Source organism: Coloeus monedula (assembly GCF_965178545.1).
Source record: "Coloeus monedula genome assembly, chromosome: 12".
Lineage (NCBI taxonomy): Eukaryota > Metazoa > Chordata > Aves > Passeriformes > Corvidae > Coloeus > Coloeus monedula.
This window is the reverse complement of record NC_138792.1, coordinates 4382069-4405718: the sequence shown is the minus strand read 5'-3', so window position 1 is coordinate 4405718 and position 23650 is coordinate 4382069. Positions and strand designations below refer to the sequence as shown.

At 41.0% G+C, this 23650-nt stretch overlaps 1 protein-coding gene across 3 annotated transcripts; it reads left to right on the top strand.

Moving 5' to 3' along the window:
- Positions 1-582: 582 nt before the first annotated feature.
- On the top strand, positions 583-23645 carry OGT (O-linked N-acetylglucosamine (GlcNAc) transferase). Of its 3 annotated transcripts, none has more exons than XM_082289510.1 (22): positions 588-799; positions 4418-4598; positions 5500-5743; positions 7285-7353; positions 10367-10483; positions 11817-11896; positions 13080-13275; positions 13502-13642; positions 13819-13919; positions 14109-14262; positions 14367-14468; positions 14701-14880; positions 15431-15589; positions 16661-16750; positions 17500-17625; positions 17983-18153; positions 18277-18393; positions 18473-18640; positions 20624-20776; positions 21462-21714; positions 21910-22033; positions 22591-23645. In XM_082289510.1, the coding sequence occupies exons 1-22, from the start codon at positions 763-765 to the stop codon at positions 22763-22765; spliced, it is 3138 nt and encodes a 1045-aa protein (XP_082145636.1). In that variant the 5' UTR covers positions 588-762; the 3' UTR covers positions 22766-23645. The 3 variants fall into 3 exon arrangements, 2 of the variants coding, with proteins under 2 accessions (XP_082145636.1, XP_082145637.1); XM_082289511.1 differs by having other exon boundaries at positions 589-799; positions 4448-4598; XR_014226764.1 differs by lacking the exons at positions 21910-22033; positions 22591-23645 and adding an exon at positions 20349-20470 and having other exon boundaries at positions 583-799; positions 21462-21603.
- Positions 23646-23650: the final 5 nt, after the last annotated feature.

Here is a 23650-nt window from a genome sequence, read left to right as displayed (position 1 = left end):
CTGTGCCGGTGTTTGAGCTCCGCTCTCCCGGTGAGCTCCGCTGACCCAGTGTTTGAGCTCCGATGTACCGGTGTTTGACCTCCGCTCTCCCGGTGAGCTCCGATGTCCCAGTGTTTGAGCTCCGCTGTGCCGGTGTTTGAGCTCCGGTGTCCCGGTGTTTGAGCTCCGGTGTCCCGGTGTTTGAGCTCCGATGTCCCAGTGTTTGAGCTCCGCTGTGCCGGTGTTTGAGCTCCGGTGTCCCGGTGTTTGAGCTCCGGTGTCCCGGTGTTTGAGCTCCACTGTGCCGGTGTTTGAGCTCCGATGTCCCAGTGTTTGAGCTCCGCTGTGCCGGTGTTTGAGCTCCACTGTCCCGGTGTTTGAGCTCCACTGTCCCGGTGTTTGAGCTCCGATGTCCCAGTGTTTGAGCTCCGCTGTCCCGGTGAGCGCCGCTTCCGCGGGGCCACGTGCGGGAGTAGCGGGAGGTGGCGGCGCATGCGCAGTCCCGCCGCCTTTGGCGCAGCGCTGCGCGCGGAAGGATAACCTTTGGGGTTGTAGTACGACGATTCCAACGGGTCCCTCCGCCCGCCGTGTGACAGCGCTGCCCGGCGCCGCCCGGACTCTTTTCCGCGGGGATAGTTCCGGCCGCGGCCATTCGGTACTGCCGCCGCCGCCGCCATTTCGGGAGCGCCGCTTCAGCGCGCCGCGATCGCGGGCAGCTCGGCCCGGCCCGGCCCGAGCGCATCTTCTGCTGTCGCCGCCACAGACTCCCCGGCCCCTGTCCCGATGGCGACCTCCGTGGGGAACGTGGCGGACAGCACAGGTACCGTGCGCTGCGGCGCCCCCGGGGACGGGCTGGCCGGGGACAGTGGGGGCCGGGCCGAGCCCTCGCCCCCGGGGCTGCTCCCCGCTCTCCGGGCCCGCGCCCGGCGGAAGTTTCCAGAAGGAGCAGGGCGGGGGTGCCCCCGCCGCCTTTGTGGGGTCTGTGCGCCCCGGGCCCGAGCGCGGCCCTGGGTGCGCTCCGGTGGGCGCTGCCCGTGGGCAGCCCCCGGGCCGCTACCGGGGAGGCGCAGGAAGGTGTGAGTGCGGCGGGCTCGCTGCTATATTTATCGGACTATCAGGTGACTGCGTTAGAGGGCGAAGTAGGGTAAAAGCCTGACCCAAAATATGTGTTGGTTTGCCCGGAATCGCTCGCTGCACTTAGGACTTTTTTTTTCAGCAGTCTGGTCGAATGGAAGGTGTCCCTTCCCATGGCCGTGGAATTGAAACGAGATTGTCTTTAAGGTCCCTTCCAACCCAAACCGATTGTGTGGCACAGCCGAGCACTAAAACGCTTTTCTGAACAGTCTGATAGCGTGTTGCATCACGGAAGATCCTGCCCTAAATCTAGTTTGCAGGTCCAGAACTTGAGGAATGGAGGAGAAATCTGACTTTTTGGAGAGTAAAAAAAAAAAAAGTGTTATGCTAACTGAAAGGATGAAAGGACAACGCAGCTTTATCCCTTAGATTTTGGGGCTTTCTGTAACCGGAGGGGCAGGAAGAGCTGAAACGATGTCTGGGAAAAACAGAAGGAAAAAGAGGACTTTCGGAGAAAGATGGGATAGCAGTGCAGAGATAGGGATCTAAAGAGAAACTGTAGTGATGCTGCAGTACGGTGTTTCGTACCTTCTCAGCTAAAACTGTGTCTGGTCAGCGAGGCTGCAGCATCCTCTTGGATCCCTGGAGGTAAAAAGAGCCACGTGCACGCTGGGAGAGAGTCCTGTGCTCATCCAGCACCTCCCAGCTGGAGGTAACCACTGCTCCTGTCTGGACCTAGACTGATCTGAACGCAGGGTTGAGCATGAGTGTATTGCAAGTGTTTAGGATGGTATTGGGCGGGTGGGGGAGGGAAATGGCCTTGGGCACGTTTCTGATGGTTCTGTGCAGCTTTTTGTTTTGCTTGTATTGTCTAGAAGCCTCAGGGAAGGTCATTGTCACAGCACATACTAGACTTTTTCCAAGGTCATAATCAAAGCCTGCAGCACAAGTTAGCCTAGGTACAGAAATTCATTTATGCAAGACTGGATACGGGATTTTCCTGGCTGTGAGTCCTCACTGCAGTTATTTTCTTTACACATTGATTCAGTGAGCATCCATCCATGGGCTATCTTACGGATATTTTGCACTGCATAACTTCCAGCCAACTTTGTATTAGAAGTTTTGCTCGTTCTGAACTTTGTGATGTGCCTGTCCACTTCCTGCTTTTCACTGAACTTTATCAGAATCATTTATAAAATAAATGCTTGGAGGTAGATGACTGGCAGTTTTATACTGAGTTTGCCTTATCTCTGGAGCCAAAGGGTGGGTTGTTTTGTAAACAGAGACACTTGGTAAATGAGAGAAAATGTCAGTGTTTCTTCTTTTGTTGCTTTTGGTAGTAGTTCTCATTCCCAGGTGTGAAATCTGCACCGCCTGCTCTCTTGCCCTGGAATTTGTAACTTCAGTTTGACTTCTTGCTTTAAATAGGCAAAATGTAGCATTTAGATCATGGCTGAAAGCCTACTTCCCAGCAGTCACAAGTATTGAAGTGTAAACTTTTGGGTTGTTTTGTTTCAGTGTGCTTTTTTGGTTTTTTTAGCTTTGAAATTTACTAAAACAGTTGAAATGCGTTTGAAGAGGAAATCCACTTCATGAGGCGTGCTCTTCCTCTGTCTGGTTTCTCTGTTTGTGCCATCAGCAGAACTTGGAAATGTGCTGACCGCCAGAAGGGCTAACCCTCTTAAACCCTGTTCCAAACTTGGCCAGAAGGGCCAAGTGAGGAGCAGTCTGCTGGTGCTCCAGTATTACCATCAGCACCATTTGTAAACGGTGTGGTTTTCAGCCACAGTTCAACATTCTCATGTTGAATAAAGGTTGTACCTTTTTATCTTTGCCGGTAGGTTTAACCAGATCCCGAAGTCCATTTTGCCCATAGTCAGGGTTTGAAAAACAGGAATCTAATCTGGATGAAGATACTTGGTTACTAATTTGGTAATTACCTGAAAATGAGTGGCTTTGGTAGTTCCAGTTTACTGTAAAACAGTTTATAGCACTGACAGAGACAATGTACTGTCTGGAAAAATTACTGTACTTAGAGCACTTGTAGTCTTGTATTAAAACCTACTGGTACTAAAAACCCACATTTGAAAACAATTTAAATAACTTCCATCAATCCCAATTTTGTAAAATTAGCACGAGGTAGTAAATCTGTACTTAACGTCTTTATGATTTTTTTTTTTTCATCACCTTTAAAGTTCTCAGAAAAGCATGAGAGTCTCTGGACTTTTGTACTACTCCAGTCCAAAAATGTAGGCTCAGCTGTTGAGGTGGTTTCTTCTGTTAGGAAAGGTTTATCTGTTTCATTTAAATTCAGAATTTTAAAACTCTGTGGGATAAGGTGGGAAGTGTTTAATGAATGGAATTAAGGGACTGCAAAGTACAGGAGGAAAGATGAGAGATACTCGAGGTAATCAAACCTTTTAATAGTAAGAGTCTTTGGTATAAAGGCATAATTTGAAGGCCAGCACTTCTTTCCAGTATGAATGGTTGTAGGTTTTTTCCAAGCTGCACTTGTTTATTAGTTTGTAAGAAATTTTACTTACTTTTCTTACTTCCAGTTGTTTTATGTAAAACAGGTGGTGTTTTATTTAAGTTTTTCATTCTCCACAGTTGGGTATTAAATACTAAAACCATTTTGTCACTCCTGTTCCAGCTAAGCCTCCAGGAGCAGTAACTTCTTTCCTGTACCCTGTGTGTTTAATGGTTCCTCCTGTAGGCCAGTTGCATAATCTTTGAAGTGTGTGTTTGTCTCTCATCAGATATTGTTGTTCCAAGACCTTTTTTTTTTTTTCTGTGAAGGAATTTTGACTCCTCAAAGAAAATGTAGGAGTATGCAGGATTCAAGGAATGTTACCCATTGTGCTTTTTTTGCCTTTTTTTTAAGGGCTTTCACTACTTGTACAGCAAAACTTTATTTTGTTCAAGTCCTTTGAAGTCTTTGTCTCCTGTCCTTCATTTCCCTATTAAATTATTAGAACTTTTTTTTAGCATAGCAAAGCGTAGGATTTTCAGTCGTGGGGGAGGGTGAGGAGAGTCATTGTTCTGTTAGCAGCACTTCCACTGTTAGGAACCAAAATATATCATGACAGGAGTCTCAGAATAATAGAAAATGACTGACTTACAAATATTCACAGTCGTTACAGTCTGCATTTTTGTTACTGTTAGCTGATGGAGTCAAGGACTAGTACAGATAAGATCTTAGAGTCCCAACTGTCACCTGCTGTAGTGTTTCATATAATTTCAAACATTTTCATCCATTAGTTGTGTACATTTGTTTTCATTGTTTTGTTTTGTTTTGGTTTTGTTTTGTTCCCATCATCTAACTTTTTGTTTTCCCCCTTTAAATGTTTTGGTGATTCTCCAGAACCAACGAAACGTATGCTTTCCTTCCAAGGGTTAGCGGAGTTGGCTCATCGTGAGTATCAGGCAGGAGACTTTGAAGCAGCAGAGAGACACTGCATGCAGCTCTGGAGACAGGAGCCTGATAACACTGGTGTGCTTTTGTTACTGTCGTCCATTCACTTCCAGTGTCGCCGACTGGACAGGTAGGTTTCTTCCCTCTGGGATTTTGCTGGGGTAAGAGAAATACAAATTGGACTCATCAGCTTTACAACAAACAGGAGGCCTTGCCATTATTCTAATTATTATTTTAATATTGTACCTATTAACATTGGAGCATCAGGCACATTGGTGTGTACTGGCAGGATTTACATGTGTAATGTTCATTCCACCTACAGTCCAAGGTGGTTTTGTTTTTTTTTTTATTTAAAGTTACAAGACTGTTTCCTGCACAGCAGCATGTTTAGTTAAAGGAGTTTTCTGCTCTGAAAGTTGTTTTTATGTTCTTTCTGCTTGCCTGTTCCTGATCTTGCTTTCTGTGCCTCTAGCATTTTGAACGTCACTTTTTCTAGCTGTAAATTCATGTTTGCTGGTGAAGGAAGTAAGAGCATTTGACTGAGATTTGTTTTATATAGTCTTCTGATTGAAGTTGTAGTAGTTCAGATAGGGGAAAATAAAATGGATGAGGATACAACAGAATTTTACATGTAAGCCATGTCCTGCTTCTTGAAAAGAATATCAAGTGGAACATTGCTTAAAGTGTACAGATGTGGGAAGAGGGATTCCTGTAGTGTTTTTTCCAAGTGTGTTGCGCTCAGGTTTGGTGAGGCAACTTGAACCCTTCTGACTGTAAATGAGACCTGTCTTTCTTCAGTACAACCTAAAATGGGAACGAGGGAGATCAGAGTTTAAGGTGGGAGCATAAACATAAAAGACAGCTCTGTAAGTCCAGATTTATTGGCTGTATGTCTGGTTCACTTAAGCATGAATGTTCATTAGAGTAACTAGATAAACAGGCAAACACTGGGTGTTGAGGGTGGGTTTTTTTTTTGTTTGGTTGTTTTTGGGCTGTGGTTTTTTATTTGCTAACTTGTCTGTTCTCTCCAGGTCTGCTCACTTCAGCACTTTGGCAATCAAACAGAATCCACTGTTGGCCGAAGCCTATTCGAATCTAGGCAATGTGTACAAGGAGCGTGGACAGCTGCAGGAAGCAATTGAACATTACAGACATGCACTGCGCCTCAAACCAGATTTCATTGATGGATATATAAATTTGGCTGCTGCACTCGTAGCTGCAGGTGATATGGAAGGAGCAGTACAGGCATATGTGTCTGCCCTTCAGTACAACCCTGTAAGTAATGCTGTATTTTATAAAAGTCCATTCTTTATTACTGCCCCAGGACACAAAAGTAGGAGCTTTCACAGAATGAATAAAAGATAACCCTTTCAACCTGTATGCTATAAACTTAATGAAGTAGTTATTACTATTTTTAAGGATCTTGGAAAGGCTTCTGTAACAAAAAGTTGTATATTGCAGTAAGGGCTGCTGGTTGTTTGCTTTTCTGTATATGTAACATACTTAACTGTTTAGATCAAAGAATAGCAAGGGTTTGTTTGGTTTTTTTTTCTGAGGGCAGAAGCTTCAGTGAATGGCCTCGTATTTAGCTTTGTGTGCTTTAACGTAGTATTACAGTGAGAGAATCAGTGCTTAGACTTGAATGTGAAATCTTGAAAAATCACCAGGTATTTATCATGAAGTTAGAAATTTCATGGTGCTGAGTGTTGCCTTGGTTAGAATTCTGCTGTAGACTGGGTTAGATTTCCACTGTGGACTGGTTTACAGAAGCATCAGTTTAGGTTTTATAGGCTGAAACTGTCTATAAGTGACTCCTATAAGATTAATCGATCTGGTGTTTGGATTTTTGTCATATTGACTTTTTAGTAAACATTGTATCAGACTGCTGTCCTCTGTTTGTTTTGCATCATGCTCATTAAATTTGTGTAGTATTGCTCAGCATGATGAAGGTATTTGCCTGCATCTTTGGTCAAACATTTTGATAAAAAATACTTAAAGTGCAGCATCAGTCTTGTGTGCATAAATCCTTTTTCTGTAGGAAAAGCAAAAGCAAACCCAGTCCAACAAGTGCCCAGAATCTTATTTCTCTGTGTTCTTCAGCCAGTGTGAACTTGTCTAACTTAATATGTGTCTTGGGGTGACTAGTGGATGCACTGGTTAGAATAATGTGAGATGGTGGGATTTTTTACAGGGGTTGAGTTTTGTTTAGGTTAGTAAATCCTTTCATTAGTGTTGACAAAATGTCTCCATTCTCTGTGGTCTTTACTGCTAGATAATGCAGTTGCAGACTGTGCTTTCATTTCAAACAAATTAAAGAACAAGAATGTGTGGTAAAGCTGTTGGAAATGGATGGATTAGTGGGCAAAACGGGGAGAAAAACTTCTTTAGGGATACAGGCAGCAAAATCACTTTATATATCTGTTTAAAAGCCATAATGGCAATAGTGTATCTTAAGAGTACAGGTTTGGAGCAATGGTTTGGAAAAAAAAAATGGGGCTTGAAATGCTTACACATGGCAAAAGGACTTAAGCTGCTGGGGGGTGTTTGTTTTCAGTTTTCTATTTCTGTATAATAGGAGTTGTATGAAATATGACTTCTTTTTAATTCTATACAGTTGTTCATTACAGTACTAAATTTGGTCAGATTATCTGTTGTCTGTAATGCTAGGTCAAGAAAAATAATTTACATTTGTGATGTATCTACTAAGAATCTAAACTAAGCTTTAGAGGACTGGGTTATTCCCTTGCAAGTACTCTGTGAAGACCTGTGGAGCATTTGAAATCCTGAAGATGATGGTGTGATTTTGATTTTTTCAGGACTTGTACTGTGTTCGTAGTGACCTGGGGAACCTGCTCAAAGCCCTGGGTCGCTTGGAAGAAGCCAAGGTAGGTGTTGGGTAGAATACATGTAAACGTCAGTGTTTTGAAAACTTGAACTTTGCACCAAGTCTTCAAATCTGCGTTGATCTACAGCCAGTCCGAGAAACTTCTGAAAACTGAAGGCACTGAAACACCCCAGAGTAGTTGCAGGGCAAGATATGGCATGTCCATGTTTAAAAAGTTGGTTTAAGTCAAGAAATGGAAAGTTACCGAGCCTTGCTGCTGAACTAGACTATCTGATACCATTCTGAAGTATTGGGCAGGGGCTCCATCATGCTTTCATCTGGAAATAAGTAACAATCCTTCAGATCTGAGGCTTGCCTGCTGGTGCCAAGCAGAGAGCCTGTGGTTAGCTCGAGATCCCTGTACGATGCAGGTGCTATTGAAAAGGCTGCTCTTCTAAAGTCCTTTGTGGCTTGTAAGTGGAGAAGAAACTTATCCAAATGTTACCTTGTAATATTGGCTTTTAAAGATTTTTATTCTTTTAACTTTTCCCTTCCCTTGATAGTGGAAGAAAGGCTAGTAAATAATAGCTGCAGTATGCGACACACACCACCCCCCCACCCCCATCCCCCAATATCTTTTCATCATGTCTTCCCTCTCCCCTCCCCCAAAATAAAGAAATCGGAAGGACAAAGCTGGTTTGTTTGGTAAATGAACTGATCAAAAGAAAACTTGCTGTAGTGGAAAGGTGGCTTCTAGCAGTCTTGCGTTTCCTAAACTGAGAATTCGAAAGCCAAGATGAGTTTAAAATTCTTGGCATGTTAAAATTTGGATTGCAGAAAGAAATTGTCTTGTTACAAGCCACCTTACGCGTCCGCGCTGCAGGGGTGAGGAGTGTGGAGAAATCAGAACCACTCTGGACTCCACGGCTGTCGCTCCAAGCCCCACGCGCATGCTCAGAAGTGGAGTGTATGAACAGCGTAGCTGTCTGTTTGGCTGCAGCACCATTTGGGGAGGGTGGGCATCTTTATGGGGTAATGGGGACTGCAGGTTCAAAATTCAATATTGTTTGATTTCTCATAACAACTTGGATGTGTGTACCACCCTAGGGCAGCCTGATTGATTTGGTCGGATCCAGGTTGAAAACATTGTATAGCGGCATTCGGAGTTAAACAGTCTTTGAGACACTTGGTTCTCAGCCCACCAAGCGGACAGCTAACATGAATTGCACTTCACTGCAGCTTTAGTGTGACTGGTATAGGCCAAGACACTGCGCCTGCCTTAGGTTGCTGACTTCTTTGTTTCAGAGCTCTGGAGACACCTAGTTTGAAAGTGTTATTCCGTTTTGTGAGAACTTAATAAACGAGGAAAAACATCTTGAGTAAATTGCAATGTGTTTCTTTGGTTATCAGTCCATTTGAAAGATCAAGCCAGCAGATTCCTTACAGTTTGAACTAAAATTTAATTTCTTTGTAGATATTTCAGAGCCTTTCTTCCAAAAAAAAAAAAAAGTCCCTGCTGTATGCAATTGCCCGATTAACCCTCTCCCTTCTGCATGTCTCCCTTGTTACAGACAGATTATCCTCATTCCCATGTGTTAAGACATATCCAAAAAAATGCAATTGCTTTGTTGAACTCTTACTAATGATCTTGTTTTATTTTCTCTCTTGTTTTTGGTTTTTCACCACTGATATTGTATTTAGAAGGTTTCAGGTGGGTGAAACCTCCTATTCCATGCGTAAGGTGCCTCGCTGAAGGGAGCTCGAGGCCTGGATCTAGGGCAGACACACACCTCCTCCTCCTCTTCCAGCAAGGAACGCACCGAAAAGTCACATGATGAGAAATATGGTAACGGGTTTGTAACTGCCACAGCAAAACCATTTGCCTCCATGCCTGAATCTTCTGTCTTGTGGCTTCAGAAACAGCTTAAAATATTTAATTACAAGCAAGTAATGTAAGAATATTTTATACTATTAGCCACAAATTCTTTCAAAGAAATAAAGTAAAAGTAAATTAAAATATTTTTTAAAGAAATAATTGGAGATAGTTAATAGTAAAAGCTTCTAACTCTTCTGGTTGTTCATTTTTTTCCTTTTTTCTTCTTTGTTTGGATTGCAGCGTTCTGCTCTTCTGATGATGCGCTGTGATCCTGCAGTAGCGCAAAGGCTGCGCAGCGGTAACGCGCATTGCGTGCGATTAAAGCCCCCGTGAACGGTTGACTCGATGATTAATCTCTGATCGGGCGACTGCCCGAGCTCCAGGCTGCAGCCTTTTGGATAAAATTGGGTTGTAATGCATTTACAGAGTCCAGACATCAAATTTAACATGCGAGTTTTGTGTGGGCCTGTCTGGTAGATTAATGATTCTGGTTGGCCGTTCACTGCACCTTGGGGCAATCACTAGAGCCAAGCAGTTCGCAGCGATAGCGTGGCGCCGTGCTGGGTAGGATGCGCAGCGATTTCTTGCGCTTGCATTACAGGGACCTAAACCTTCATGCAATCCTGTCATTTGAGGTTTTGAAGCTGCAGGAGAGGTTGAATTGTATTTGAAGAAACCAGCAAACAAGATACAGATGGGGTGTGTCATCTCATTTGCCAAGCACTCTTAAAACTGAGGAATGGCTTCATCTTTTTCTGTAGCTTTTTTGGTTTGGGGTTTTTTTTTTTTTTTTTAAAGTAATTTCTATCTGATTTAGAATATTGGAAAATTTTGTTTCAGAGCGAAGTTGTTTTTGCACGGTAATTTTTTGATTTTTACGCACTTGGAGGCGGCATATGTTTCTGGTAAACTACTTGAATTGTTTCTAAGATGATTTCTGTGGTGATTTGGTGTCTGAAGGAATGTTAAACTGTTACCAGCATAACTGAAAAATGGTGGGCTTGCACCTGGGTTTTGGTTTGCGCTGGCGCAGGATCAACAACAGTTTGCAGCGCATTAGTTTTGGCGCAAGCTAGCCTATACTGCAGGGTCACTTTTGGCTGGTTAGAGAAGGCATACTAACAATTTTTTTTTCTCATTTTTTTCTTTTTACAAATATTCCCCTTCCCTTGTATCTCTCTTCTTTAACTATTCCAAGGCCTGTTACTTAAAAGCAATTGAGACTCAACCAAACTTTGCAGTGGCTTGGAGTAATCTTGGCTGTGTTTTCAATGCCCAAGGAGAAATTTGGCTTGCAATTCATCACTTTGAAAAGGTAACTACCTAAGGGAGTCAGCTTCACTGCTAGATTTGTATGTACATGCAGTTGTGTGCTTGCAGGTGATAGAAATATTTTGATAGTGGAGAACTTCGTATAATCCTCTTAGTTAACAGTTCATGTTAATTGTTTTTTTAAACTTGCTGGTGTTTCAAACTGCCTGTATGCTGCTACAGACAGACACTTAGAACTGCCCTAGGACTTGACACATGTCAAATACGAAAAAATTAATTAAATTTTTCTTCAGCCCTTTTTCGGACTAAATTTTTTTAAAGTCTGATGAGATGATAATGTTTTGCATGTTTTATGTGTGAGAGAATCAACTTGGTCCTTAAAATCATTTTTCATTGTGACTTTTGTTTCAGGTATTACTGTCCTTTGAGTATCTGAGAAGAACAGTTTTAGGTGACACATTAATTCCTCTTCTCCAGGGTTATTTTTCACCACTGTACAGACTTCTCTAGATTAGTGTCATTAACTAGTTGTTTGATTCCTTCCAATTAGTATCTAACTGGCACCATAATTAATTTTGTACTCATTTCTAAAGTTGGATTTAAGATGTGGCAACAGTTTCTTTCTGAAATTCATAGCTTTAAATCTACAGAAAAAAGTCTAGCTGCTCAAGATTTTTTTTGGGGGGGGATCTGTGTCTAGTTCGTGATAGATGAAGTATTTTAATTTGGAATTAATAGTTCCCATGAGACTGTAAGACTGTGGGGCTTGTCAGATACTCACATGTAGCTTTGTACTGCAGCTTCTGTAACTTCATCAGTTTCTTAAGTGGTTTTTTGCATTTTATTAGTTTTGAAGGGAGTGAAGACGTTCTAGTTAAATGGCTACTGAATTTTCCCTGCACATGTGATGTATTTGCTCTTTCCTTGTTCTTGTGCACAGTCTCTGTTTTTCTGCACTGGTAAAGTTTTAAAATTCTGTCTCACTTTGCAGTAGATAAAGGGTACAGATAAGGTTTTTTAGGGTTTCTCCTCTTAAAAACGAGCTAAAGACAACGTAGCATCAGTAGACAGGGGTGTGAAGTATGATCAGCCTAATGTGAAATAAATGCTTAGCACTTCATCCTGCAGTAGTTGCAACTGAATAGGTAAGCAGACAAATCAATTTGAAGGTAGTACGTGCTGTCATTTCTACAGATAAATAATTTTGCTCTTTGATTGGTTTATGTAAGTTTTCCTTCATTACTAGGTTATTGATAAAGTCTTAAAAGCTTACAGATTATAGTTATCAAATTTCAAAAAAGCATCAAACAACTCAGTTTCATAGATAATGTTTTTGTGTTAAATGCTCAAAACTTTTACTTCAAAAATATTTTCAGGCTGTAACACTTGACCCAAATTTTTTGGATGCTTACATCAATCTGGGAAATGTTCTGAAGGAGGCAAGGATATTTGACAGGTAAGCAGATCAATACTGTTGGTCTCTGTGGCTCGGCAGGTGTATCAAGGTACAGATTATGTTCCTTCTGTAAAGTCTATGGACAGGGGTAGCAAAGACTTCAGCTGTAAGGTGAGCAAGCAAGTGGCTTTGAAGTGCAGACAGACCAGGCTGCTGGTCTGTTTAAATAAAAATAAAAAATTACAGTGAAATGTATTCTTTCATATTGCTTTCTTGTACAATGCACTGTCAAAAATGAGAGTTTCTGATGAAAATAGATTTGAAATTAAGGCTGGGGAGGGTGAAAATAAGATGCACGAGAAAGGCCTGAATACATGAATTCTTTGTTTTCATTATGTGATTCAGAGCATAATTTGCAAGTGTGTCTCTTCTAAAATTTTCCTTCTGTGTGAGACAAACTAAAATGCTGGAATTCAGCTAAACATTCGATTGAATAGTCTGTATTTGTGACATGTCCCCCTCATGTTATTGCCTTGGGTTGCAATAGTGCTGCTGTCTTGTTGAGCTAATGTGTTCTGAGACCTCTAATCTGATAAGTGAATCTTTTGTTTCTGGGAAAAGATCCAGGCTGTGTTGTTTGTATGCAGTGTACCATATTGCATCTGTTAATTGGTTTATAATTTCTGATAGCTGTGGTTTGTGGCCCCAAATTTAATAAAAACTTGCAAGGAACAGGTTAATTACCTGCATTGCACACAGTCTAAATGATTCAGTGATATCTAATTTAACCATGAATTAGTGGACCAGAGGCATGTTTTTTCATAATTTCAGATCTTGAATCACCTTTTAAACATTACTTACTATGTATATTGTTATGATTTTCCTAGAAACTGGATTTGAATACATCAGCCATTTGTATAGTGCTATAGGAGCACGTAATTAAAGATTTCACTTTTGAACAAAGTGATGATTGGAGTCTTAAGTAAATCATGATTGGTTACTGGAGAGAATAAAGACGTAAGATAATACTGTTTATCTTGTTAAAATGGAATAATAAATTGGCAAAAAATGGAGTAAGGAAAAAAAGGTGTTTTTCCTAGTAATGATGAGTGTTTAAAAAAAGTAGCTGAAAGCTTTGCTTGTTTTCCAGCAGACCTAATACTGTTCACTAAACACTGTACCAAGCAAGGTGAGTAATTCCTGTTCTCTGGATGATTGTTTACCTTCCCTCTTTTTTTTTCAGAGCTGTGGCAGCTTATCTGCGAGCCTTGAGTTTGAGCCCAAATCATGCAGTTGTGCACGGCAACCTTGCCTGTGTGTACTATGAGCAGGGCCTGATAGACCTGGCTATAGACACCTACAGGAGGGCCATTGAGCTCCAGCCCCACTTCCCTGATGCCTACTGCAACTTGGCCAATGCCTTGAAAGAGAAAGGCAGTGTAAGGAGCACTTCTTTCCTTCTTAGAATTACACTGAATGCTTTTTTAATAGACACCAGCAGTCGCCACTTTTATTAAGATGGATGTTAACCTCACTTACTTAAAAGGGAGAATAATTCAGGAAATCTCCATCTTGAACCTTTTAAAAATGATTGTATAATGACTTCTCCTAAACAGTGCTTTTACAATAAATGTTACTATATTAACAGTGTCCCTTTTTTTCAAGGTGGTAGAAGCAGAAGAATGCTACAACACAGCCCTTCGACTTTGTCCCACTCATGCAGATTCTCTCAACAATCTGGCAAACATCAAGCGGGAGCAGGGCAATATTGAGGAAGCTGTCCGTCTTTACCGGAAGGCTCTTGAGGTACAGTAAAGTGGGAGGGAGAGGTGGGTGGTTCGGGTTGGGAATTTCTAATAGGACCTAGGTTTTTTCCTCCTCTCTATAAAAAAAAGTAAGAAAATACAGTAATAAATGCACAAGTATTTGTGCTGTGGTCTGCTTGTGACATTTGAGACAGAGTCAGTTTCTTTTTCTTCCAGGTGTTTCCAGAGTTTGCTGCAGCGCATTCAAACTTAGCAAGTGTTCTGCAACAGCAGGGAAAGTTACAGGAAGCTCTGATGCATTACAAAGAGGCTATTAGGTAAATGGATACTCTCTGTAAGGGTCCCAGCCTTTCCTAACAGGAAAGTGCCTAGATTTGTACAGAAGGTGATTTAGTCATGTGTTTTAATTTGCATAGTTGCTCAAGTGGAAAAGTCTGGATTTGAGTGTGTCTTCTCGTTGGAGGAGGAGCTTTTCTTGTTCATGACATATTATCTTTATTTTTCAGAATCAGCCCCACATTTGCAGATGCTTATTCTAATATGGGAAACACTTTGAAGGAGATGCAGGATGTTCAAGGAGCTCTGCAGTGCTACACCCGTGCCATTCAGATAAACCCAGCTTTTGCTGATGCCCACAGCAATCTGGCCTCGATTCACAAGGTAGCACATGCAAATGATTCACTCTTATAAGAGTGTGGTGGGGCACTGTGAGTAGTTACCCTGAGGATATTTTTACCTGCTGACTCATTTCTGTGTCTTCACAGGATTCAGGGAATATACCAGAAGCTATTGCCTCTTACCGTACTGCTCTGAAACTGAAACCTGATTTCCCAGATGCCTATTGTAACTTGGCCCACTGTTTGCAGGTGAGGAAGATGAGGCTTTGATTGTAATTCTCAGGATTCCTATGTAGCAGATTACTAATTAAAATGTAAAGAGTTAGATTTAAATGAGAAGATAAGATTATACAGTTGTCAACAGTAATTACAGAAGTTCTCACTTCCATTTTTGGAAGAAACATTAATCTCAAGCTGTGAAATAACTGATACAGGTTGAAGGAAGCTGTTGTCCTAATCTTTGTTTTTCCTTTTTTTTTAGATTGTCTGTGACTGGACAGACTATGATGAAAGAATGAAGAAGCTGGTTAGCATTGTAGCTGATCAGCTGGAGAAAAACAGACTGCCTTCTGTACACCCACATCATAGCATGCTGTATCCCCTTTCTCACAGTTTTAGGAAGGCAATTGCTGAGAGACATGGAAATCTCTGTTTGGACAAGGTAGGAAGTTCTATACAGGCCAGTTGTGATTGAAGTTCTTTGGGGCTTTGCCTGTTTCTGCTCAGAATCAAATACTCAGATTCTCAGTATTAGCCTTTGTAGGCTTTCTGAGTCACTGACATATAAAGAGATAGGATGTAATGTTCACAGCTGTTAGTGCTTCGTGAGTTTTGACACAGACTACTTGTGCAGGTTGCCAGTTATAAGTGAAAATGTGCTGTCAGCTGGTGGCAGGGTCTGGTTAACTAATGGTGTCAGTATATTTAATGATCAGGGGTGGGATATTGAAACTGTTAGAAAAACAGAAATGCAGTAGTGATGTCTGTATTTGTCTGAGAGCAGAGACACATCACATCTTGTGACACAGTGTGTGGGCACTGCACTTGGCTGCAGTGGAATACGTAGAATGCAGGTTTGGAATAACATATGTCCATGACTGCTTGCTTGAATGTGGGATAAGGTTAATTTTGCAAACTCCTAGGAGTTTTTTTTCCCTTTTGTTTAGATTTTAGTTCCTGAGTTTGTAAACACTCACGTGTTTTCTTGGCAGATTAATGTTCTTCACAAGCCACCATATGAGCACCCCAAGGATCTGAAGGCCAGTGAAGGTCGACTTCGTATTGGCTATGTGAGCTCTGACTTTGGAAACCATCCAACCTCACACCTAATGCAGTCAATTCCAGGCATGCATAACCCAGACAAATTTGAGGTAAAAATATAAATGGCATACTTAAAGCTTTAAATAAGGCTGTAAGTGGCACTTCTTGGTGCAAGCAATTAAACAAGGAAAGAGCAAATCTTTGCTTCTTGGGTTTGTTTTTTTATGGGTTGAAGAGTTCTTCAGTCCGAGTCATCCTACTTTCCCAGGATGAAGTGTTGTTTTCAGATACACTTTCAGTTTCCTAACTGGGAGTGATGCCATGAAGATTTTTTGCCTTTTCTTTTATACCCCTGTTATACCTTTTTTACAACTTCTGCATTCTTAGTGCTTTTTGCCTACATTCTTGGACTTGTTTGTCAAGCTGAGAGACTCAACATTTTAGAAGCTTCGTAGCTGGGGATCAGTGTGCCCCAGAGCCCAAGGTCCTCTCCAGAACACATTCTGTAAACCAAGATAGAACCATCCAGGGGAAGGTTCCTTGGGGAGGGGGGCTCACTTGAGCCTCTCATTGGGGAATCTTTGATAGATCTGCTAATTAGTAAGACCTGTAATGTTATACCAGATCTTTTGTGGGGTGTGCATTTCGATGCATATGACCTGGATGTGTGCACCTAAGGATCCTTAAAATAAATACCAAGGTAAAATCCCTTTTCTCCTTCTAACCGTGTATGACTCTTGATTTTAAGACCAGGAAAAGGCATCAGGAGAACTAGTCACTGTTAAAAAGCTTCCCTGAGGCTTAGCTTGTCTGGTCAGCCTGATTGATAGTTATGATTCTCACTAATTACAAAGTCAAAGGTGACTTGTAGAAGGCATTCTTAGAGAATTTAATTCTTATGCAAATCTTCTGTTAAATTACTTTGCCTTGCACTCATGAGAACGTTGGATATATGTCTCTGCAGTATGCAGTGCCATACTCTGGCACCAGAAATAGGCCTGGTTCAAATGTGTCAAAAAATGGCCCAGTGCCTTTTTTTTTGCTTCTTTCTCAGCTGGTAAATGCCACATAAATTAATATGGTTTGTGTGAAACTAGATGTAATTAAAAATTGCAATATTGCACAGTTATTTTATGGGCAAGTTGTCATAGATACTCAGTTTTTGGTGCTTCATATTCTAGGTATTCTGTTATGCTCTGAGTCCTGATGATGGGACAAACTTCCGTGTAAAAGTGATGGCTGAAGCAAATCATTTCATTGACTTATCTCAGGTGAGCTTGTTTTATGCTTTGACCTTTTAGCAAACCTAGATTTTTCTAAATGAAGAAGGAGGAGATGAGCCTGTAGTTTGAGATTCTTACTTAAAATCATTTCTTGAATTAGGTTGATGTTAGTCTTGAGAATTTTGAAATTTGTAGATGTATTGATGTTAGGCCTTACCTGGGATGTGGTGGTTATCTTGTGATCTCTGCTTACTAAAAAGTAACATTATCATTATTTATTAACTCTCACATTAGATCTCAAGATAAGTCATACTTAAATGTCATGGAGAAATCAAGATGTCACAACTGCAACATTTAGGCTTGCTTTAGGTTCAGTGTGAAAACTGACCAGGATTTCAGTATACACAGAAGTCAAGACAAAATCCTTAGGAGTAGTTAATTGGCTTATTCTTGATCTTCTGTTTGATTTTCTGTACTACCTTAGTTTGTGAATGTGCCACTTGACCCATGTGAGCTTTGATTACTAATTAGCCTTAGAGGAGTGGGTGTGGGGGAGGCTGTTCTGGTTTGTATAACCTCAGTTTCTAGCCTTTAGCTTTTGTTTTACTGCTACTGAAGTTAAGTGCTGCATTGAGGACTAAGACTTCTGTAAAACCAGGCATAACAAGATTTAAGTTTCACTTAAATTAAATTATGCAGTTGGCATCTATCCGTTGTTACACTGATAACTAACCACATTTATTACTGGAGGACTGAAAACACAAAGAACTTGTATTTATGTATTTATTTATTCTTAGATACCATGTAATGGAAAAGCAGCAGACCGCATCCATCAGGATGGGATTCACATTCTCATTAATATGAATGGCTACACCAAGGGAGCCCGAAATGAATTGTTTGCCCTGAGACCAGCACCTATTCAGGTAACCAAGTCAGAAGGCTCTTAGTAAGCCAGAATCAATGTCAGAGTTTTTTGGGGGGATTTTTTGACTAGATTTTCTAAAATGCCTATGGAAAGAGAATGAGAGGAACCATAATTAGAATCAGTCTAGACTACAGGAGTTGTCTCAGGTCAGAGAAGCTGTAATCACTGGTTAGTGTTCTGGCTTAAAGCTGCACATAGTGGGGAAAATTTGCTTGAGACATCAATTTTAGAATATCTTTGAGCTGTTCACTGTCTTGTAGTGAAAGTTTGGAGTTAGGGGTCGATCTTCAGTTGGTAAAGCAGAAGAGGGAACTTGAACCTGTATGTGGCAAAACCTTGCTTTCTTGTTTTTTAGGCAATGTGGCTAGGGTATCCTGGAACCAGTGGGGCATTGTTCATGGATTATATCATCACAGATAAAGAAACTTCCCCAGTTGAGGTGGCTGAGCAGTATTCAGAGAAATTAGCTTACATGCCAAACACTTTCTTTATCGGAGACCACGCCAACATGTTCCCCCATCTGAAGGTATGTTGGAAGATGGGGCAAGAAAAGTAGGTGTTTTCCATAGGTGTCTTTATGAAATGGCACTTAGTATAGTATTGGTAAGTGATCTTGTAACTTCTTGAAATCTTTTTTTTTTTTTTACAGAAAAAAGCAGTCATTGATTTCAAGTCCAATGGTCATATTTATGATAACAGGATTGTTTTGAATGGCATTGACTTGAAGGCATTCCTTGACAGCCTTCCTGATGTCAAGATTGTTAAGGTGAGAGCTGCTCTTGTCTGTGTACAGTCCTGGGGACTGAAGGTAGTACTCCCTCTGATGCCTGTGTGATTTGTCTCAGATGAAGTGTCCCGACAGCTGTGACAATGCCGATGGCAATGCCGCCCTCAGCATGCCAGTCATCCCTATGAACACCATTGCAGAGGCTGTGATTGAGATGATTAATCGTGGACAAATTCAGATTACTATCAATGGATTCAACATCAGTAATGGATTAGCCACTACTCAGGTGAGGCACTTCAGGACACTGTTCTCTTGGGCTTTATGTTATATATGTATGTTTTAACATAACGAAGAAAAGCCTCCAAGCAAATGTGTTTTCTGTCATGTTGATTCATTTAGTTGTCATATTGAAGGAAGCTCATTGTAAGCCACAGATGTAATGGAAGATGATCTTCCCCCCCCCAAAGATAGAGGAATTGTATCTAGAGGTATCTAAAGTCCAAAGAAATTCATTCTTGTTGCATAAAGAAGATATTTGTTTGTTCTGAATTTGAAGGCAAGATTTCCTTACTGCCTGCAGCCTACTGAGATTTGTGACCTGTTATTCAGTGTCAGTTGTGTTTTTCTGTTGGGAAAAAAAATTGCTGAGTAATAGAATAGAGGCAAAGTTACTCCACTGTATTTCAACATTTATTCGTCTCCTTACATCTTTCAGAATTATGCGTTGTATTACCACCTCTCAGGGCTTAACAATCCATGGGATTTTAGTGACAGTTACTGGTGGTGTTTAACTCTTCTTCCACTGCAGAACAGTTTTTCCCTTTCAGAAATGCCATATTCTGACATTGGCATAACTCATTATCTTGTGAGTTTTACTCAGTTTACAGTCCCTCGGGAACCTCTTTTACATCATTTTGATATCTTTTATTGCCACTGCTCTCTTCATAATCTCATACCTTGTTTTATTTTGGAGTTCTTTTGTTCACAACTGAGACTTTTCTTTGAGTTGGTAATAGTTCCTCTTAGTTTGGTCCGTCAGGCTGTTTTTTTCTGAAGTTGTCATCTGAGAATCATAGAGAATTCTTGTCTTAACGCTCCACCACTGAGATGAAACACTCCTAAGCTCTGTCTGTGCACTTCTAAAACAGGATTTCTATCGTTCAGTGACACTAATATAGCACTTCTTTGTGCTGAGATCAGCTACTTTTGGGCATAGGTCGACAAGAACTGAGCATTGTGTTTTTTGAGGTCTCGGTGACCTAAATAAGTAGCATGTTTACCAACTTCTTTAGAGCTGTTGTGCATCTTCTAACAGTCAGTGACAGCGAGTCATTGTCATTCACATCAAGTGTGTCATCAGTGGCTGGCTGCAATGCCACTGTCTAAATTTTAAACCCGTAGGTATGTAAAAATACATATGTAAGGAAGAAGGCTCTAAGTAGCTGTGTTGCTCTGTCTGTTTAGTTTTGATCCCATTATTGCATGTCATTATTAAAAAAAAAAATTGAAAATCCTGCTTCCATTTTACTAATCCTCAGGACTCTTGCATGGTATCTTGATTATCCCAACTTCATCCTCTGCTGCTTTTTATTAGCATATTCTTATTCTTTGTGAATGCTTTAAGATTCATTTTTTTTAAAAGTTCATAATTAACTCTTCTAATCTAATTTTTATTATTTTCATTATTTTCCTTGTCAACTGGTTCCTTACAGTCTTATCAGTTAAATCTGAGTCTGCATCTATTGATTATCTGTTCTGTGCTTACTGTATTCTCTCTTAAAAAAAAAAAAAAAAGCACACACAAAAAACCCACCCAAAAATAAACCACAAAATTCCAAACAAGCCAAACCCCATCTTTGCTTTCTAAATACCTTTTTATTCTGTCTTTCAGTTTTAATTTTATTTTTGGTCTCGAGGAAATTAAGTGACCTTAAGGAGGATAGGATTCCATGTGTAATGCCTCTTTATATGATTCTTCTTTCCAATTATTCCAGTTACTTGGAATTTCGGGGAGATATAGGAAGGGCATGAAAATGCCCAGTGTTTTTTGCCTTGGTGGTTGCAACATTGTGGCATCCACAAGCGGGTACACATACCAGTTAAATTCTTGCGGTGGGTAAGTAGACAATTTTGTTTTGTATCATAAAACCAAAGATATGCTTACAGTAATTTGTTATGCTAACAAATGTGTCTCAGGACATTTCCACAGGGCATAGTCTTGTTTCCTGCAGTTTCAGTGTTTCAGTAGCTTTTTTTTTCCCCCCTTTAGATTAACAACAAAGCAGCAACTGGTGAAGAAGTTCCACGGACTATAATTGTTACTACCCGTTCTCAGTACGGCTTACCAGAGGATGCTGTTGTGTACTGTAACTTCAACCAGCTGTATAAGATTGATCCTTCCACCTTGCAGATGTGGGCTAATGTGAGTATCTGTATCCAGTAGGAAATCTAAGGGTCAGACTTCAGGCATAGCTGTTCAGGTTAGCTAAAACTTCATGCAAGTTAAGTTTTAACTTCTCTGTGGAAAATGCTGACATTGAGCCGTTGGAATCCTTACAGTGCTCATGTGCAGGGCTTAGTGTTAGCAGAATATAGAGTGTTTTAGATGTGTTTCAGATGATACCTGTGCATCTAGCCAGTGAAAATTTATGTTTTGGACAGCCTAAGTATGCTGGTTCTCCATTGTGAAATAATTCTGGCTTTCCTTAGTCTCTGCAATTGAGTTACAATTGGCCTTGGCAGTTGATAGATTGATAAATCTGTATCAAGTTCCAGCTTACAGTGTATTGCTGAGAACTACTTGGGGGTTAATTTTTTATATTCCATAGTATGGGCCTATAAACAAATGAGACCATTAATTTCAAGACTTACTCTCTTAAGAACTGCTCTGTGAAGTGTTGCTCAGAGTTGCTGTCTCTTTCAGTGGGATTAGAAATACAATCCTGGTGATCTCATTCATAATGATGATCTGTTGAATTTCTGCTCTATACCTCAAAGTACTGAATGATGATGGCTTCCACTTAATTTTAGTATGTGGCAATTTCTTCTTCAGAAAAATAAATGTTCCTCTCTGGACTTTCTGTATTTGCTCTTTATTTTTGTTACAGATCTTAAAAAGAGTTCCCAACAGTGTGCTGTGGCTGCTACGTTTCCCAGCTGTAGGAGAGCCCAATATCCAGCAGTACGCACAGAACTTGGGTCTTGCCCAAAACCGAATCATCTTTTCACCTGTTGCCCCCAAAGAAGAGCATGTGAGGAGAGGGCAGTTGGCTGATGTTTGTCTGGACACTCCCCTTTGCAATGGGCACACAACTGGCATGGACGTGCTCTGGGCTGGAACGCCAATGGTCACTATGCCAGGTAATGCAGCAGGGAACCTACACTGGACACATGCGTTGGAATGTTAGTAACTTTTTAGTAACAGCAAACACATCAAACTTTGCTCCTTGTGGAGGCAGAAGGAAGGTAACTCCTAGTGTGTGATAAGTGTCTTGATAAACTCATTCCTGGTTGTTTTTGTTGGTTTTGATTTGCCTTTTATTTTCTTTTCTTCAGGCGAGACTCTTGCCTCACGAGTTGCTGCCTCACAGCTCACTTGCCTGGGTTGTCTTGAGCTGATTGCAAAAAGCAGACAGGAGTATGAGGATATTGCTGTGAAACTGGGAACTGACCTGGAATAGTAAGCAGACTTGGGACTCTAATGTGGGAACATCAAGAATGTAGAGTACTCTATTTGGGCACAGTGCTGAGACATCAGTAGTTTTAATCCTGCAGATACTTTATATTTAAAATAGCTGGGCAGTCCTCTTCTAGAGGTGTCTTGTGTTGCAGTTAATTCAGCTTCTGCTTTTATGGTAACTTAGCAGCACTCCCAATTGAATGAAAATTCTGAAGAAACTGCTTATGTGCAAAAGTGCAATATAGTTCCCATTTTGTTCATTTTTAAAGTGAAGATTAAGCAGTTTGTCACTTCAAGTGAAAATCATGCTGGGAAGTGTTACTGCACTACAGACAATGCAGCAAGTTAATGTTGCAGCTCTTCTGAATTGAAGTGGTCATACTGGTCTGTATCAGAAATGATGAGATAGAACAGGAATTTGGTGGAGGTGGGGGGCAGGTGTTTTTGAAACAGTTGTACGGGCAGTTCTGGGTTAGCTGAAAACAGCAGGTTTCAAAGGTAAACAGTATTATGTAGCGTTTGGAGTGTCTCATGACTGCTTTAACTCTCTTTTGTAGCCTGAAAAAAATCCGTGGCAAAGTCTGGAAGCAGAGAATATCCAGCCCTTTGTTCAACACGAAGCAGTACACGATGGACCTGGAGCGGCTGTACCTCCAGATGTGGGATCACTACGCTGCGGGCAACAAACCGGACCACATGATCAAACCAGTGGAGGCCAGCGAGTCTGCATGAAGAGAGACTGGGTGTGCCCACCAGGAACTCTCCAGGAACTGAGCCTCTCCAACACTTGTGCAGAGAAGATGAGCTAAAAACTGTGCATTTCTACTTAATCTGCCTGGTACTCTGTGGCTGAAGTAATACATGATGGTGATTAAAGCACAGCCAGACCTATTTCTTGCATGATAGGGAAAGACTCAATAGAGCCTGGGATCCTTTTATTCCATGAGGAATTTGAATGGGATTGAGCCGTGTACATGTGAGCCTGTGTGTGTGAGTGACAAAGTGGTTGCTGGGGAAAGTTTGAACTGCCCAACCAATTTATGATATCATGGATTGATTTAATCTTCCTACAAACCTCTCTCCTTTTATGTGGATTGGGAATTGGAGCGTTTTAACATTTGATTTTGGGTACTCCTGTTGGTATATATGTGGTTCTCCCATGACAAGATTTCCAGCTAGCGAGTTGCTCCCTGTGTTAATTTCTAAACTGTGTGGACTGAAGGGGCATATGTGCTGGTGTAGTCTTTTTTTATAGGTTTTATAAACCACTTGAGCCTATATCAGCCTTTTAATGTTTGACCTCTGTTTTGGAGCTCTCTGTAATGTGTTGGTTAAGATAAGGACTTCGGGGTTTTTTTTGTTTTGTTTTGTTTTTTAAGCTTCTCCAATAACTCAGCTAATTGGCTTCATGATGGCAGCTCCTATTCTGTTGAAAAACCAAATTTGATTTGAAATTAATCCTCCCCACAAGTGTTTGAGGTAAACACAAACTGGTGCCAAATACAGATCTTTCAGGAATGATTGTTAATTATGTATAGGGATGCAGTCCTAGGTACTGTAGCAAAGACTTTAAAAAAAAAAAAATAAAGCTTTGGTTTGCCAGTTTGACTGATTTGA